Source organism: Alternaria incomplexa (assembly GCF_024043165.1).
Source record: "Alternaria incomplexa strain BMP 0042 chromosome Unknown scaffold_10, whole genome shotgun sequence".
NCBI classification, from domain to species: Eukaryota; Fungi; Ascomycota; class Dothideomycetes; order Pleosporales; family Pleosporaceae; genus Alternaria; species Alternaria incomplexa.
In genome coordinates this window covers 1,452,422-1,470,138 of record NW_026249859.1, presented here as the reverse complement: position 1 = coordinate 1,470,138, position 17,717 = coordinate 1,452,422, and the positions used below count along the sequence as shown (strand labels likewise).

The following is a 17,717-nucleotide window of genomic DNA, read 5'->3' as shown; positions in this document are numbered from 1 at the left end:
TGGCCTCACCACATTCAAAGAAAGCTAAAAACACCCTGCAGTCTACATCAATATCAAAATAGACTTTGATAAAATCTTAAAGCAATGTAGACTTCTTGGATGCTTATTTCTTGTACCTGCTGTGGGTGGCTAGGGCTGTGTAATCTTGCCCTGGTTTGATGTGGCTTGTGGATTTACCCCTCATTCAGCTTCCTACCACAGCCAGTGACAGACGTCCTGCAATTTAACGCCATGCCAGCACTCAGCCCCATACTGTAGGCTGTGCCTCTTATCAGTCCTATCGTCCCAGCTAGCGAGGCGCACTTATGTCAACCTTTTGAGATTACTTCCGCTTGATTTTCCACCTGAGCTTCTTCCAGAGTCCTCCACTACAACTTGGGGCCCGGACATGTGCTCGTGATGTCGGGCCTCCCCTCCAAACTAATGTCCGTCTTCTCTGCGACCAACGAGAACTATGCTGCGCTAGCAAATATCAAGTTCGATTTCTCCCTCGTCAAAATGGAAGCGCCAATCGAGTTTAGTGGTATTGCTTCTGGGCTCTCTACCAGAAGACGAGTTGAGGCTGAAGAAGGCCCTTCCCACAAGACAGCACGTCGGCTAGGGGCTTTGTTCGAAGATGTTGTGCCATCCACGCCAAAGCTGATATCTGCATACGGGCGGCGAATGTCGGAGATCATGAATGCCTCTGGAGTCAATGACATCGGCGCTGGTCAACATGGACCGTTCGAGCCATATGTTGGAGCGGATGGTACGACTCTCTGGGCTGCGGCAACATCTGGGATACCGGCTCTGGGAGTGTATCTCCTCAGTTGCCTATTGGCTCGCGCTTGGGACGCAAAAGTAGCTACAGCAATATGGGTAGAGATAGTTGCAGCAAGAAAGATCGAGATCGAAGAAGGAATCAAAAGCAACGGCAACGTGTCTGCCACTTCGCTCCTTGGTGCATGCCAAGACATCACCAGAAAAGATCTTGCTTTATGGGACAGTAGTGCAAGAGCCTGGCTTCGCAGAGCGGACAAATCGAAACAGTTTGCGCAACGTCAACTGTCGCTCATTGTTAAAAACATCAATACTCCAATCCCCAGGGGTCCTTCAACCTACGAGCAAGTCATGAACGTGTGGAAGCGATCATTGCTGGCTGTCGAGCAATTCCTGTCCGGCAAACCACAGGACATCATCGATGGATCGGTATTCGTAGCGTTTTCTGCGTGGCACCTCTACCCAGACCTGATTGTGTTCACACCTGAACCCAAGAAAGTTGAGTTCAGAGATAAACTCATCCCTTCCTCCGGAGTAGGCACTGTTGGTGTAGAGAATAACCGGAGATCTTCGGAAGGAGAAGGTGTGCAATGGTCACTAGCACTATCACACCTACAGTATTATGGCGCTCCAGTCGTAGTCAGCAGCAACCAAGAAAGTTCGAGAGTGACCTTTCGTCAACTACAGATCGTCGCGTTGGGTGGCCTGCTTGGTAGATGGAGGGTCAGTTCACGGGACTATAAAAGAGTAGCGGAATGGTTTGTTCTCCTGTGGTCTCGACTGGGAATGTCTGAAGAAGACGTCAAAGAAGGCAAATCCTCTGAATTCGGATGGCTCCTACCTTTTGTACTTGCGGCAAATCAGCTTCTAACTACGAACGATCAAGATCGCAAACGTAACGAGACATTGTTAAAACACGGGACCAGGAGAGCAAAGTGGCTCTTGTCTAATCAAGAGCCTACCCCTTCGCCATTCTTTGGTCTACTCAATACACTCGTAGTGTGTGGACTTCAAGAAAAGCTCGACATCGACTCTGGCATTCGTTACCTTCGTGCCGTAGCGGAGAAGCTGAAACTTGACGGAAGCGATGCAATCATCTGCTACGCTCACAGCGCTTCAAATGTACACACTGCTGCAGCAATCGACTACTACGAGCTTGCCACAGTACAGAAAGCCAACTCGGACAGTCATACGACATGGATTTGCCCGAATGGCGCCAACTCGAAGTTTCTAGAAGACAGAATAAATTCCATCGCCGGTCGAGGTGAGCTGTGCATCCGTTATGCAACACGGCCAGACTTCGATGGGAATACTACTCACTTCAGATGGGCGGATCCGCCACTGCCCTACCAACCAAACTATTCGACCATCACGCGTCACCATGAAGATGAGAGTCGCCAATCCAAGAAAGTTAAAGTAGAGATCGGCTTCGACGCTATTCTTGGTGATTCGCGTCTAGGCCTGTTTCTCCAAAGCGAGGCGCGTAGTGTAACGCGTAGAGGACGCGATCCATTACGGTCTTATCAAGAAGAGGCGAGACTCGAGACCATGAAAACAGACACTCTCTCGACTTCAGTAGAAAAGTTCAAAGAAGCGAAAATACAATCGTCCCGATTGAGAGATTACATGTGTTCTTTGATACACCTCAATGAAGAAGAATCGATTTACAGCTCTCTCCGAGCCCCCGGGGTGTCATTGTTCTCGGGCTTCCACAAGTTTGATCTTGGCTTCAGCAAATCGCTGTATGCTCTGGAGTCAGCTTCATACGTGTACACCGACCTCGTCCATGCTACAATCTCGCTGAAACTGATAACCCTGCATCTATCGGATGCTGCGTGGTTCAAATGTTTGTTTGACAGATGGAAGATTCGGAGCAACAACTCAGATCTCCGGGTTGATGGACTGCCACTTCTCACTTCGTTACGAGCTCCGCTACCCGATCGAAACGAGTCGTTCGGCTGTATAGCTCTGCTTGACTCGGGAGTGGTCGATCTCGTTCCCGAAGACTTCAGCCATGCATTTGCTCTATGCTCAGAAGATACAATTTACGTGCCAGCGGTTGTACTATCCGACCCTTTCATCTCAGTAGCAGACCACGAAATGAGAAGTATCACGGGTAACATTGGCCGCCAAGGCATTTCGATACTGGTTTCACCTGTCGAACCCCGAATTCGCGAACTCAGCAACAACTATGAGTTGGTATCACACGAGCCATACGACTTCAAACGAGAAGACAACTTTGGTGCAACCTCATTACACCTATCCTTCACCGACTGGACAGTTCCCCTCGCAACCGAAGACACGCGCATGATAGACCATGATGCGCACGCAGTAGAAGCCGTTATATCTATCCACGACCGCGGTGTTTGGGTCGGCGACATCAACATTCTCGACGTCGATTTTCAGGATATGCTTCGGTTTAAACCAATGGCGTCTTGCGAAGGAAAGCATGGCCAAGATTGCGACGTCGACTACACATCCATCGACAGCTGGGAAGAGTTGCTGGATGAGCCTAATGGCGTTGGCGTTTTTAGAGCGCATGGAAATTGGGCCGCACGGCTGGCTGCAGTGAGCATTTTGTCACGTGGTCAGACTGGAGGTTATAACTTTGGCGTTCTTGGACCTGAGCCTTTGTGTTTGAGATGCCTGGAGGAGGAACTCGAGAAGCCTGCATGGAACATGCTGGACTATGAGTCGAAGCTGCCTTCATTCTGTATAGATTGACGCCCAGCCCCGCTGAATACAATGATCAAGAAGTCTAAATTGCCTTTAAGTTCAAGCGAACTGTTGTTTCGAACTTACGTAGGCTGCAGGCACTTGTTTCGGTTCCTTCCATACGTGAGATGTATGTGTGGCGCATGTATACAAAGGCCTCGTCAGCCGCGCCTGTTAGCCTCATGGGACTGTAAAAGAGTGACAGGGGGGCGATGGATGCAGCGCAACCAGGTCGCGAGCTCTGTCATGATATTGAAGCATGAGACGGCATTCCACCAGGTCAACTGTCTAACTTCAGCCATGTCGCGTGGTCTTGTCGCTGCTGACATGGTGGTTCTTCATTGTTGGGGGGAAAGAAACCTCAATACCTAGGTAGCCAACCTCGGAACCACCTGAAGAACAAGGTAGCGTGTTAATGCCCGCCCGCAGGCACCCGACCGACCACGCGTGGTGAAATTCACGGTGAGATAATTATGCATGCAAACATAGCACTTATTGAGGCTCACCTGCCAAGTGCATGCCCGTGTATGTGCGAGTGCGCCCGTCAGTATATGCGGCGCGTACTTGAAGCCGCCTGAGTCCTCCACCCTATGGCATCGCTCAACGCAAAACGCCAGCCCGACCGCCTGCCTATGAAATCGCTCGACGCTAACCCCCGCAGAGTTTTCATTCCCATGACATCGCTCGACTCAGCCCGCCTGCCGGAGTGCCTGCATAAAAGTTGGTCCAAGCGTTGTGCATACACTGAGACCCTGAAGCCTCGAGAACATTAATACGCTGGGGGCTATGAGATATGTTCTCCTCACTTTTCTATCAGCCCGCGTGAATAGCATATTCATATGCGTGACAGGATGAATGCTAATCATGGAGGCACTTATCATAGCAAACATTATATTTTTCCAGATAGCCATCACCAAAGCCTCCCTCATTCCGAACGCTCGTCATGAAGACATCGTCAATCAGCAATTTCCCGCAACTTCCGCTCGAGCTCAAGCGGGATGGTCACGACAAGACATCTTCACCCTAGTCAGTGTTTGCGTAGCGGTAGTTGGCATCTTCATTGCTGTTCTTGTCGCCTCTCCAACATTGCGTGAGTGGTTGTACAGGCCTTTCCACAGTAAGTTGGAACTGTTCTCAGTATAATATGCTTTGTCCAGGCTAATGCTTCTCTTTTCACAAGACTGTGCGATTCATTTACGACGCAGAAGGGTACGCCGACAGGATGAAGCTAGACGACGGCTGCAGGAGCGATACGAGGATTATGTTAGGTTTCGCGAGTTCTTGGAATTGATGGGATAGTACAAGAGGGTGATAGAAAAGGCGGAGAGGAGACATTTGGCCGTTACGGGGGTGCAATTCCCAAGAGGCTGCATAGTTGATTTGGCAGGAACTATTCTTGCTTTTTTGAGATGCAGCTAGATCGATTCGAGACCAAGACTTACACTTGGTACGAGATGGACTCGTGTTATAATTCTGGAAGTTATTGTCAATTCTGCATACAATAATGTCTTCCCAAAGAATTCTCCTCTAATGGGTGAGGGGCCTCCGCCTTTGTACACGCAGCTCAGGTTTGGGGAAATAGCCATGCCGACATTCCTTGTTCGAGATTTGGATGCGCCATATGTAAGCCGAGGCGAGAACGGCAGGATGGTGTTGTGTATCGACTGCCGCTACTTGAGGCCGATACTGTGCGACCAATTCTTCGCAATATAGTAGCTGTGGCCATGGTAATGAAATGCGCGGATCGAAAATGTTTTTTTCGAAGGTTCAGGTCGAGCTCGTCACCCAGTGTATATATATTCGAATCTCTCGGGCAGTATCGTACGAGAATCAACAACGCAGCACTGTAAAGTGGGAAGTGTTCAAGTACGCTGACGTCGATCCTGCTATAATTAGGCCCGGGGTGCCTGACTGTGGGGTGACTAATGCAACGTGCCGTGTGAAGCTCTTCATCAAGGCAGGATCGTGGGTACCTGTTCGGGAAGGCGGATGTACGATGATGACGATGTTCGTATTGGACGCCTAGAGTCATATATAAGAGTGGAAGGGATGTCGGTGAAAGAAGATCCCATCTCTTAGTTACCAACAAGTACTTTGAACCAATCTTCACCATGCACTTCACACAAACCGCTTTTGCTGCCGTTCTGGCAATTACGTCTTCAGCCGCTGCATCACCCCTGGCGGCCCGTCAGAGTGCGCTTCAAGACTGGCAAGTCACCAGGGTGAATGTCTACACGCCGTCGGGACGCCCTGGTAGCTATCCATGGGCTTCCATCACAGCCGACGTGACGGATCCCAATGTGATCGATCTCGGTCCCGCAAGATTCGATGCTACCAACGTCACCGCGCCAGCTGGAAGTCAAGGACTTGTACGTCTAAAATTTCCTCTCTTACTCCAGTACGTTTGCTGATGCGTCCCTAGAACTGCAAAGCGCAATGGTACACTAAGGGCGAAAACCCCCTAGACCGGACTTGGCCGTGCGATGGCACATCCGATGGCTATTGGGTCATGAACGTCCTGGAGGGAAGCGATGGTTTCGGAACTCGCGACTTCACCCTGAAGTTTACCCACGTAGCCGACGTCAAGTACCAGGGTGCGCAATATACGGCGACGTATGAAGCGGAAGGTTACTTCACGGGCGGCCAGAACCTCGCTGGTTCATGTGGTGGAAGTGGAGTCTGCAGCTTTGGCTTGAAGGGCGAGGCGAAACCTTTTGCGATTACCCCAAAGAAGCTATAGAGGTTGGGAGATGAGAGCTTGGAAGGGATGATAGAGGTGACAGGATTCCCGTAGCTAGTATGCCTGTGCAATGGATTAGTCAAGGTATGCTAAAGAGCCGTCCGCGAGGTGAAATGCCAATCCAAACCTCAACATGCTTCCAACAAACCTCAACTTCGCCCCCAAGTCATGCGTGTAAGGGTATGGTAACCTCTTCACTCGTAGATGCGGGATAGCGTGGTAAGATATCATCGCATGTTTTCACGCGACACAGCTACAGTTTGTGCTTTGCATGGCCTTACGATGCATCATGGTGATCTTATTCCCGTGCTGCTCGCCGTGGAAGGATGACGATCCATTGACGTCTTCGCTCGGTGATCGACATCGCCCATTGCTGCTGGACATGACTGAGAATCATAAGAACGTTGCGCGACTCCAGGATTTGGTGTAAGTGCCGTGGTCAGAATGCGCACTCTTAGTTGTACGCGCCATCGGAAGTGGCCGGCGAAGCTATCGGGGACGCGCTTGCTATCACGCATCAGCATCGCGACTTCCGTCAGTTGCCGGCGCACTCCGTCAGCAGCCCCAGATATCCACGAATCCCTCTGAAAATCATTACTACGGCGATACTGCGCAGAGATATTTCGCGTCTACTCGTCTTCTAGCCCACTGTTGCTCAGGGTTTGCCGTGCTGATCGGGCGAGTTAGTGCTAACGGGCTGGGTTATCCCCGCATCTCAGCTCCGGACTTGGCACCGTCACAAGCTTGGAGCTCCCCTCCCCCGAACGTGGGCCTGGCGTTTACCATTCACGGCCAGCCGACTAGCCTGCATCAGTCTGCCGACCCAGAAGATCCTCGGCCCAGACGTCAAGATGGGTGACGTCTGTATCATGAATATATTATCTGCCGACCGCCCAGCCCTCTCCGCACGCTGCATACCCCATTGCATTCCTCCCTTCGTACCTTGAATACTTGAACATATCCATCAATTGTATCAGACATTTACACCTTTCACAATGGCAGCTAGCGCCGATAGTATCCTGCGGGAGGTCAACATCCTCGGCGACCTCAACGACCAGAACCGTCACATCCTCAGCAAGGACGCCTGTGTCTTCCTTGCGCTTCTCCACCGCACATTCAATGAGCGCCGGAAGGCGCTGCTTCAGCGACGAGTAATCCGACAAGCTGAGCTCGACAAGGGAAATCTTCTCGACTTCCTCCCAGAAACCAAGCACATCCGTGAGAACGATGCTTGGAAGGGCGCACCTCCCGCGCCAGGTCTCGTTGACAGGCGCGTCGAGATCACGGGCCCGACAGATCGCAAGATGGTTGTCAACGCCCTGAATTCGAACGTCTGGACATACATGGCCGACTTTGAGGGTATGTATTCAATCCTGGATGTGGAAGGGATGATAGCTAACCTCCACCAGACTCATCTGCACCAACATGGGACAACATGATCAACGGTCAACTCAACCTCTACGACGCCATCCGCAAGCAAGTCGACTTCAAGCAAGGCGAGAAAGAGTACAAGCTCCGCACCGACCGAACACTCCCCACACTTATTGCTCGCGCGAGAGGATGGCATCTCGAGGAGAAGCACTTCACCGTTGATGGAGAGCCCATCTCTGGTGGGCTGTTCGACTTTGGACTGTATTTCTTCCACAACGCACACGAGCTCGTTAAGCGCGGAGCGGGACCATACTTCTACCTGCCCAAGATGGAGTCGCATCTTGAGGCTAGGCTGTGGAACGATGCATTCAACCTGGCGCAGGACTACATTGGCATGAGGCGCGGAACCATTCGTGGCACCGTCTTGATCGAGACCATCACCGCCGCTTTCGAGATGGATGAGGTACGTTGAGCATGCCATCAACACATATGGATTGTACTGACTGCTACATAGATCATCTACGAGCTCCGCGACCACTCCTCAGGTCTCAACTGCGGTCGCTGGGATTACATCTTCAGCACCATCAAGCGCTTCCGCCAGAACCCCAACTTCGTCCTCCCCGACCGCGACTCCGTCACCATGACCTCGCCCTTCATGGACGCCTACGTCAAGCTTCTCATCAAGACTTGCCACAGGCGTGGCGTTCACGCCATGGGCGGCATGGCTGCTCAGATCCCCATCAAGACGGACCCGAAAGCGAACGATGCTGCCATGGCCAAGGTGCGCGCCGACAAGCTCCGCGAGGCACGCGCCGGCCACGACGGTACATGGGTAGCTCACCCAGCCCTTGCGGCTATCGCGAGCGAAGTCTTCAACGAGCACATGCCTACGCCCAACCAGATGCACGTCCGCCGCGAAGACGTCCACATCACCGCCAACGACCTCCTCAACATGAACGTGCCCGGCAAGGTCACCGAGGACGGCATTCGCAAGAACCTTGACATCGGTCTCAGCTACATGGAGGCCTGGGTCCGTGGTGTCGGCTGTGTACCCATCAACTACCTCATGGAGGACGCTGCTACAGCCGAGGTCTCAAGAAGCCAACTGTGGCAATGGACCAGGCACAATGTCGAGACTGCCGAGGGCAAGAAGGTGACCAAGGACTACGCGCTCAAGCTTCTGCACGAGCAGGCTAAGGCACTCAGCGACAAGGCACCAAAGGGCAACAAGTTCCATCTTGCGGCCAAGTACTTTGAGGGACAGGTCACAGGCGAGGACTATGCAGAGTTCTTGACATCGTAAGTCCAACCCCATCTTTTTGTTGACGACACATGCTAACAACGTCTCAGACTACTCTACAACGAGATCACAAACGTAGGTGCGCCCAAGGGAGCCGCCAAGTTGTAGTCTACACTTTGCGATACCTTGCACTTTCCTTACATCTATTGCTATATCCTGTAACCTTATACCAATGTCCAGACCCTGAGAGTCTGTAGCCAAAACGAATAAAGTTAATAAATCTCACTACCACTACCCTGCTTCCACCCAATATCACTCAAGCATGTGAACGTAAGCTAACGCGGCTACCACAGGTCGGTTCCCCAGTTGCGGCCTCGAAACTGTAGGCGGGCGTGTGCCGAGGTATGATCCAGGCGCTCGGATGTACAGTGTATGGACGGTAGAGATGCGCTTGGGAAGAAGTGCGATTAGTCTAGAGCGGAAGAGGGGGTGACATGTGAAAGGCCATTGCTCGAATAGTACATGATGAACACACGCACAGTCGGTCCCAGCCACATCATCGGATTTTTTACTTGTGGTATACACGGTAATACTGCGATAGCAATGTGCCTTGAATGAAGCAACGACGTCTGATCATTTCGTAGCGGGGAAGAGTCTTGGTCATGTTGGATCGACGATGAGGCGCAATGGAAACAAGGTCTGCGGACAAGAGCTTGAAAGAAAAGAACGTTCACATGAACATTTGAAACCCATGATTCGTAGTCTCGTGGTATCTAGAGAAGTGGCGTTATCATGCCGAGTGCATTCAGTGTCCCGCGACTATGCAGACCAGATACATGACTAAACACCCATTTTGACCTGACCAATGCACCGAAGAAGCCCCAAATATCACCCTTACTTCCTGAGCAGACGCTGGTAGAAAGCAAGCTCCTCGCCCTCGAGGACGTAGCCGTCGCAGCGACCGCTCTGGCCGGGACGGGAAGAGACAGCGGCGTACAGACGACCGGCCTCGAACTGCTTCTCAACAGCGTTCTCGATCTTTCCTCCGTTCTTCAAGCGGTCGGCCTGCTTCTTGGAGACCGAGTTGGACTTCTTCTTGTCCTCCTCCTTCTCACCGGCCTTGGCCTGCCTCCTGCGGCCGAGGGAAGAGCCGTAGTGGGCCTCGTACCATTGTCGGAAGGGAGCGGCATCGATCTGGACGATAGCGGAGCGGGTCAGGGTGTTGGTACGGACGAGCTCGTTGTTGGAGGGGTGGTAGACGACACCGATGACACGGGTCTTCTTGGCAATGCCCTCGGAGCCCCAGGAGAAGTTACCGGCTTCGAGACGAAGAGCACGGAACTTGCGGTTGCCGCCACGAGTGCGGACAAGATGGACACGCTTTGTGCCAATACGGGTATTGGCAGGCTGGCGGCCCTTCTCGAAAGCCCTGAAGCCATGTTAGACATGACTAGAGAAGCGATCGGGTTATGCATACCTCTTCTTGCGGTAGTATGCGCGCTTCGCACCGGACGCGGAACGCTTGTGGCGAGAGTCTCGTGAGATACTGGCGAGTGTTAGTGGCTGCAGCGGAGTGGGGGGTGAGGGAAGGATAGATACCCCATGATTGCGGTTGTTCAGAAGACGCTGTGTCCACAATCAAATTAGCCTTTGCTCTCAGTTGCAAGTCGACGAAGCCGCAGCATTGTTCCAACTGCCCGAAACGTCCTCCGCCTTGTACTGCCTGCTGTGGGAGTGTAGATATCGGGCGACTCGCGTGCGACTATACAATCCATTGGCGGAGGCTGACGGCGGCGGAACATTCGCGGGGCAGCGTCGATGTCGCAATGCCGAACGGCTCCGTATAATCGAGTAGAGAACGTTCTGTATAGCGTACCTGATGTCGGGTCTCCTGGTGCAATCTGTGTTGTCGTTGGGGTTAGTTGGCGCTTGTCAGAAGTCGAAGAGGAAATTCACGAAACTCATTTTCGCAGCTGCGTTGGTGCCAAGATACGCTAGCAGTAAGCGAGTCCTCCGCCGCCCCATCGCTCCTGCTATCACCAGAGCATCTCAACGAATGTTCCAAGGTTAGCAGTACACATCACTTATGCGTGATGGTTACAAGTACAGTCTGCGCTGTTGGGAGCTCGATCAACGCCGACGCGCTTATCCCCCGACCGAGAGACAAGACGACCAGAAACGGATCACCACGCAAAGCCATCAATCACCACACCTGTGGACAGCATGAGAACGTCAGCCACATATGGTTATTAGAAGTTTTGTCGTCTGGCTAACTTTTGAAAAGCCGCTTATTTGTCACGAAGTCGATGTTCCTCCTTCTTCGGGCGCTGCAACATGCTCCTCCGCCATCTCTGCAGCTGCTAGCTACATATGGTTCGCCAAGATTGTATCTTCTTCAACGTCCACAGATGCCGCTGATCCTGCCATTGTATCGGATCGGCAGTACGGAAATCAATAGCCCCAGGACATGCCAGCCTTTTTGCGAGAACGCGAGTTGACAGCAACAGTATGCTATGATGACGATCTCGCCGCCACAAGTGCTTGTGGTAACAACATCTATCGTTTGATCCTCTTCAGCCGGCTTTTGGCGTTGGTCTCTGAGTTCTATTAGATGTTTAACGCCGAAAGCAGCTCAAAGATCTTCCCTTGTCCAACACACAAAGATCCGGTCCCTTGTGTAGCTCGGAGCGAGCGAAGCACGCACCGGCTACACGCATGAACCTCCCGCTATCATCCGTGAAAGCAGCTACTTGATCAGGTTGTCAACACTACAAAGACTCTTCCGTGCCCAGAAAGATGCGATCAGCAGGACAGTGAACGCGTGTCGAATGACCCTGGTGGGATATCGAGGGACGTTTCTAGCGAGCACCTAGGAACACCTTACATGTCCTCACCACGTGCGTTCAACCTTGCATCGAAGGTGTATCGCCTGAATGGGCCCGGCTGAATGTCACATACGCCACCCGCGACGAGCGCTTCGGACGGGTCTTCCGCAACCTGCATGTTGGGTCGACAAGTCACCTTTACATTTGGGATGTCATCGATAACGCTTGAGTGTTCAACAGCTGAATTCTCTTGCGTCACCGAAAATGCATGTATTCCAAGTTTGTATTGAGATCTCAGGCTTGTACTACGGCTGTGTGACAGAACTACGACGATCAAGCTCAGCCAATGTCACGTAAAGTTGCGATGAGCTGACGAAAACGCTAGAAATGACCAACACATCATGCGCATTATTGTGCTGCTCGGGCACATGGCATTTCTCCTCCAACCCTGTCCTAGAACTTCTTCGACCTGGTTAAAGACTTCTATCAGAAATCTGCGCGATCGTGATTCGTCCGTTCACAATAACCTCGTCACTTTCGCAGACAGCACGGGTATGGTACAGGGGGTGCGGCTCGCTAAGGTACCTGGAAGGAATCAGTCTCTGGTAAACATCCAGCCGACGTATAAGGTTGCGTTCCCGCTCCGGGTAAAGCCATCTCCGCATTCGGGCGTTTCCAATCGGCACAATCGTAACCCCAGAATCCAAGAAAGTCTAATCAATAGCAATCTAAGTAGATGTTGTGTACCACAGTCCTAGCCTTTATCTCAGTCACCGGCCATCTCCTCGGTATATGTAGGACGCGGAGATTTTCGATTCATTACCTTTGATTGCTTGCTGAGATCCTGCATTAGGCGTTTTGAGAAGGGTTGTCACCAGGGTGTAATGTAAGACTGTATCCTCTGTTCTTCGCAGTCACCACTTCCACATCATGGCTCTTTGACAATACTCTGTATCTGAAGCCATCTTCATCATGTACTCCGGTGCTGACCTTCGGTTGTGTCATGTCTTGTGCCTATGTGCGACTTGGCTGGGCGTTACATCCGCGCTAGCACAGGCGGGTATGCATTAGGTGTTGGCCATCATAGGACACTAGAATCATTCGCGCTGACTTTCATACAGAGCTAGCCGACTATGGGTCAGAATTCACCTCGGGAGTCCAGTACTCTGTGACAGCGGAACCAAGTGAGTGGCGCTGACTAGCCCAAAGTTCGATGGCTGATCTGACCTGTCGTGTTTAATAGACTCCAATATTGGTGCACCCACAGATCTTGCGCCTCCAGTAGACCCAACACCTCCCCCCAACGCGATACCTTCGCAGCCACCCGGACTCATTCAAACTGTTTCGCTCTCGGAGCCAAATCTCATTCCCTCAACGCTAGCCCCGTCTAGAGCCATACCGACTGCTCCATTGCCAATCTCAAATCCGTTGCTCATTCCCACCGACGGACCACCGACGGATGTGACGACTGTGTTGACCACGTCTCAAGGAAATGCCACAGGGACGCCGCCAATGCTGTCAACAGTTGAAGGGCTGAAACCGATTCCGCCAGCCGCAACACAGATTGGAGACCCGAATGGGCATCACGAGATCAGCGAGCCAAACTTCAGTTCTACGCGGCAGTGTCGAGGATGCTCGCCAGTGTTTGAGATACCTGCTACAGGGTGGTTGGATAACCCAGTCGGAGAGCAACATGGCTCCACTATACAAGAAGAACAGACACAAGCGGCAACAGCAGACCCTCCGCAGGTAACGATATCAGCTGGGGTATCTGACATTGTTATTGGCCAAGCTCCAAGTCATGGTGACTTCGTGATAGGAAGTTCTTTTACTCTTACACCTGGTCAGATCGTTACCGTTGGGGACACACCTATTGTGGTAGAGACCTCAGAAGGCAAGACCAAGATTGTCGTGGGGACTACCGTCATCTCGCTGCAACCTTTTCAACCTGCTATCACAGACGCGCCCATGTCGCAACCACCGGTCCTACTCCCACCAATACTCACCATTGGTACCGAAGTCATTGCGCCCAATGCGCAGACAGAATACATTATTGCAGACCAAACTCTTTCTCCTGGCGGCGAGCCCCTGACTATATCCGAGACAACACTCATTCTCGCACCTTCCGCTACGGCACTCATCATCAACGGCGAAACATCCAGTATCACTCCAATGTTTGGTGACGTGTATACGTCCACAGTCGCGGCTGCCTTGACCTTCAAAGATCATGTGTATACGCCGAATCGCGCTGGCTACATTGTGATAAGTCCTGGCACGACTTTGGTCCCTGGAGGCGCCCCCGTTACAGTTGACGGCACAACGTTGAGCCTCGAGCATAGCGGAACTGCTGTAGTCGTCCAGGGCACTACAATGAGTCTTCAACCGGTCACGACAGTCGTCACATTGACCAAGGGGCCAGATGCGCTCGGGACAGGGTCGGGTGGAGATGGCGGGAATGTCCACGGGCAGTCGACTGGCAACGGCTATGCTTACCCCACAGGAGAACCGATCATCGCGGGAGCGACGCGAACTAGTAGTGCGATACCAGAAAATTGGTTGGGAGGCTTCCTGTTGCTGATATGGTGGGGTACGGGGTATCTTGCAGTCCGACTATGAAAGGGTTGGTGTATTCGCATAGATTGAACCTGTAGATGTTCGCGCGATAGATCTCTCAATGCATTCAGCGGCGTTTGACTTGGGATGTTGACCTAGATCACCATCGCGCGCTGATCGATCCGTTGGCCATTCTCGTGAATAAATGTGTCTGTACTTCAGGCTGGCGATTGCGATGGCTCCATGCTGATCGCGAAAGAGCTGAGTGGTAGACGCTGGCGGGCGGCGCTGTAGGGTTGATCGCAATCATCGTTGGTGGCACACCGCGAGACTCGGAGTCACGATAGTCGTCAGATGACGCCTTCGTGGCATCGAGAAAGATCTGGCAACACGATCGTGAGCTTGCGGAAAAATCACTCACTTGCTGTCACACCACACCCCCTATCCACACCGTCGTCACGCGCCCCAGCGCTCACCGAACAAAAAATTCTCGTCGCCAAACCTCCAAAGGCATTTCTCTAACAGTTAACGGACATACGCCCAAGGTAAAACACGGTCTTTACGTACAAACATCCACTCCCAGTGCAACAGCAGCGTCTAGACTAAAAGGACCGAAGCAAACTTGGCATCCGACGGGCAACTCGGGGGCGGGAAAGGGCCTGCGTGGATCAGGTACACGCCGTGGTGCGACGGAGCGTGGCAGCCAATAACAGAGATTTTCCCCGCCATACCTCCAAAGGCAGTCTTCTAGCAGCTAACGGACACGACCGAAAACTCGTCACCGCGCCTTTACACACACATGCGCCCTGCCAAAATTAGCCGCCGACGGGAAATGCTCCGGCGCGCCTTCGGAAAAGACGCACCAGGGTAGGGCGTGGGCACCTCATTGTCATGATGATGGTGGCACGGACCCTCTCACGCCCTGTGAAGGTGTTCGTTGACAAGACTTCTGTGGGTTTGTCAGCCCGCAGCCAATCAGACGGCCGCATGGCCTCAAATCTCACGATCGTTTCGTCGACATGTGCAGGGCGTGCGCAGAGTGTGCTGAGTAAAATTTTGGCAAAGGTTTGGTCCCAGGGCGTGGCCGGTGATGCTTGGCGGGTGTCATAGAGAAGTTTCTGGGGATGGGCTGGGGGAGTATAAAGGGATGGGTGGGTACGTGAGGATGAAGGCATCACACAGCAAAGCATACCACAGCCTCCAAGCAAAGCAACTACTACTATCAATTCATCGATCGACCCTCGAGCATTTACCTCACATCGATCATCACCACAACACAAACAACCACCATCAAAATGACCAACTTCCTCTCCTCCGTTGCGGCACACGCAAAGGCTCACCACGAGAGCGTCAACGCTGCCTACAACACCTACTACACCGGCTCCTCCGCAACTACCCCATCAGCCTCCACACAAACCTCCCGCAACTCCTCCATGGCGGGCCCTTCCTCCACTCAGCGCAACCCCACCAACGCCGCCAAGGCATGGAAGGCCATCAAGCAGCACCACCGCGAAATGAACTCTGCATTCGCCGTCTACTACAGCCCCGGCAATTCTCCCTCCGCATCCCGCAGCTCATCCCTCGCTTCCAGCCCCAGGCAGAGCGGCGAGGCACCTCGCAAGGGCGCTGCTACTGGCGAGCAGGAGATGGCCGCTGAGCTTGGCCCAAGGAACTACCAGAAGGCGTGGAGGGCCCTCAAGAACAAGGTTGTTGAGCACCACAAGAGCGTTAGCAACGCTTACGAGCAGACCTACGGCATCCACTAGACGCCTCGCTTGCTAAACACGGGGAAGATGTGGGGATGTAATACTTGGGAAACGGAAAAGGGAAAACAAAAGTGACTTTATGGGATGCGCATATACCACTGGGATTTGGCTCGGTAGCTAGGCGTTTTTGGATCTGGGATTGAGATCTTGAGAGATCTGCTTAATATGAGAGAACAATAATATCATGATTGCGCGAACACATTTACATGCCCACGAACCATTGCAACTTGTGTCGTGTTGCAAAATTGACAAATATATTGATCCTAAGCTGTACTCGAAGACAGATTATCCTTCCCTATAGCAGCTTCAACGGCTGAATACACTTTACACATCTAACCTGCCCCTTCACCCACAGTCACTTTCCACTTCTCCAACAGCTCAATATCCATCCCAGATGCTTCAAGGTACTCCCGTGTGTGCCGCTGCCTTTCCTTCACCCACGTACCGTTCTTGTCTATCCCCTTCCCACGCTTGCGATTCCAGTCAGCACCAACCCATTTTTGTTCATCGTTGTCCTTCATCCAGTGTTTGACATGGTTTTTATTGACCCCAATGACCAATACGCCGCGGGGCGAAAAGGATATGCGATTTAGGCTCCAAAGAAATCCCGGGTCAGGATGCGCTCGAAGCGAATCTTGAGCTGCAAAGACGGCATCATGGATACTCCGGCCTTCACAAGAGGGCGGCTGAGGCGATCGGCCTTGACGCCCGGAGTCAAGCGTCAAGACATAGCATGAAAGCGTTGGGGCACGATGCATCAGCCTCATGAGTGGCAAAACATCGAATGTACGTGTTTGCTTCTTGTCGAAGAAGACCGTAATCTTGGCGGGGTGATTGACGGGTTCGATCGTGCTGCTTCCATCTGAGCGGTCGAGGAATGTTTCAAGATACCGTCTGAGATATTGTACCGAAACGTAGGCATGAGTGAGACTGTTTCGCAGCGAAGGACATTCCGAGCGTAGGAGGTGGCAGACTTGGCCAAGAGCATTGCAGTCCTCCTTCATGCAGCGGAACTGCGCGCGTGCGGCTTCATTTGGAAGAGGCGGATAGAGGCTGAGGGGAGCCATTTCAGGTGCGTCATCCGTATTTTCTCCGAATAGTGGAGCGAGCTCATCCTGCTTGTACGATCCCCACTCTGCCTTCCATTCTTCAACAGCACATCGGTAGATATTGTTCCGTAGTTCTGTATACTGATTAGATCCATGTAGGCTGTGACGCTCTTGAACCATATGACCTACCTGCTGGTAGAGACAGCAGTCTGTTGCCCTTGTTCGCTTTAGCTGCTTCAGCTTGACTGCTCGTATTAGGCGCTTGCGAACTCGCCCCTACTTGGGATACATCGACCGTCCTGGGAGATTTTTTGCGGTCTGCTGCACGACATCGCTTGATGTGGGGATTGACGAGCGCTTTGGTAGCCTTACGCTTGCCCCTGGCCACTATTAACTACTGTTACAGTAGTCTCACCTCATACAAAAAAAGCTAAACAGGTGTAGAGCCTACATCAACGTTAAGTTACCTACTTTGCATGCTTCTATGTTAATGTAGGCCGCAGACCTGTTTAGCTTTTCTTGGTTAACGTGGTCTTGGGTGTATTGTACTTACGGCATAGTGAAGCAAACAGAGCGCGTTCCTCTGAAAGTCGATAGTGGAATTGAGTACCGCGGGTGGTGTTGGCTATAATCGACGTGCGGAAACGAGAGGGATCTGAAGCTCGGGTGGTCACGCCAATTATAGTAGAGAGCTAGAAT

The 17,717-nt window shown here is 52.3% G+C and overlaps 6 protein-coding genes across 6 annotated transcripts; 5 read left to right on the top strand and 1 right to left on the bottom strand.

Moving 5' to 3' along the window:
• Positions 1-423: 423 nt before the first annotated feature.
• On the top strand, positions 424-3,483 carry J4E90_007391 (uncharacterized protein; the record flags this gene model as incomplete). The annotated part of the gene is made up of 1 exon (XM_051436930.1): positions 424-3,483. One exon carries the CDS (start codon positions 424-426, stop codon positions 3,481-3,483), a length of 3,060 nt encoding a protein of 1,019 aa, XP_051289676.1.
• A 2,102-nt stretch (positions 3,484-5,585) lies between these two features.
• J4E90_007390 (uncharacterized protein) lies at positions 5,586-6,214 on the top strand (the record flags this gene model as incomplete). Its single annotated transcript, XM_051436929.1, has 2 exons — positions 5,586-5,843; positions 5,897-6,214. The coding sequence occupies 2 exons, from the start codon at positions 5,586-5,588 to the stop codon at positions 6,212-6,214; spliced, it is 576 nt and encodes a 191-aa protein (XP_051289675.1).
• Positions 6,215-7,209: 995 nt separating this feature from the next.
• On the top strand, positions 7,210-8,993 carry J4E90_007389 (uncharacterized protein; the record flags this gene model as incomplete). Its single annotated transcript, XM_051436928.1, has 4 exons — positions 7,210-7,573; positions 7,624-8,048; positions 8,100-8,884; positions 8,936-8,993. 4 exons carry the CDS (start codon positions 7,210-7,212, stop codon positions 8,991-8,993), a joined length of 1,632 nt encoding a protein of 543 aa, XP_051289674.1.
• Positions 8,994-9,719: 726 nt separating this feature from the next.
• Positions 9,720-10,429, bottom strand: RPS8A (ribosomal protein S8A; the record flags this gene model as incomplete). The annotated part of the gene is made up of 3 exons (XM_051436927.1): positions 9,720-10,254; positions 10,303-10,371; positions 10,425-10,429. 3 exons carry the CDS (start codon positions 10,427-10,429, stop codon positions 9,720-9,722), a joined length of 609 nt encoding a protein of 202 aa, XP_051289673.1.
• A 2,733-nt stretch (positions 10,430-13,162) lies between these two features.
• J4E90_007387 (uncharacterized protein) lies at positions 13,163-14,266 on the top strand (the record flags this gene model as incomplete). The annotated part of the gene is made up of 1 exon (XM_051436926.1): positions 13,163-14,266. The coding sequence occupies one exon, from the start codon at positions 13,163-13,165 to the stop codon at positions 14,264-14,266; it is 1,104 nt and encodes a 367-aa protein (XP_051289672.1).
• A 1,232-nt stretch (positions 14,267-15,498) lies between these two features.
• On the top strand, positions 15,499-15,969 carry J4E90_007386 (uncharacterized protein; the record flags this gene model as incomplete). Its single annotated transcript, XM_051436925.1, has 1 exon — positions 15,499-15,969. One exon carries the CDS (start codon positions 15,499-15,501, stop codon positions 15,967-15,969), a length of 471 nt encoding a protein of 156 aa, XP_051289671.1.
• Positions 15,970-17,717: the final 1,748 nt, after the last annotated feature.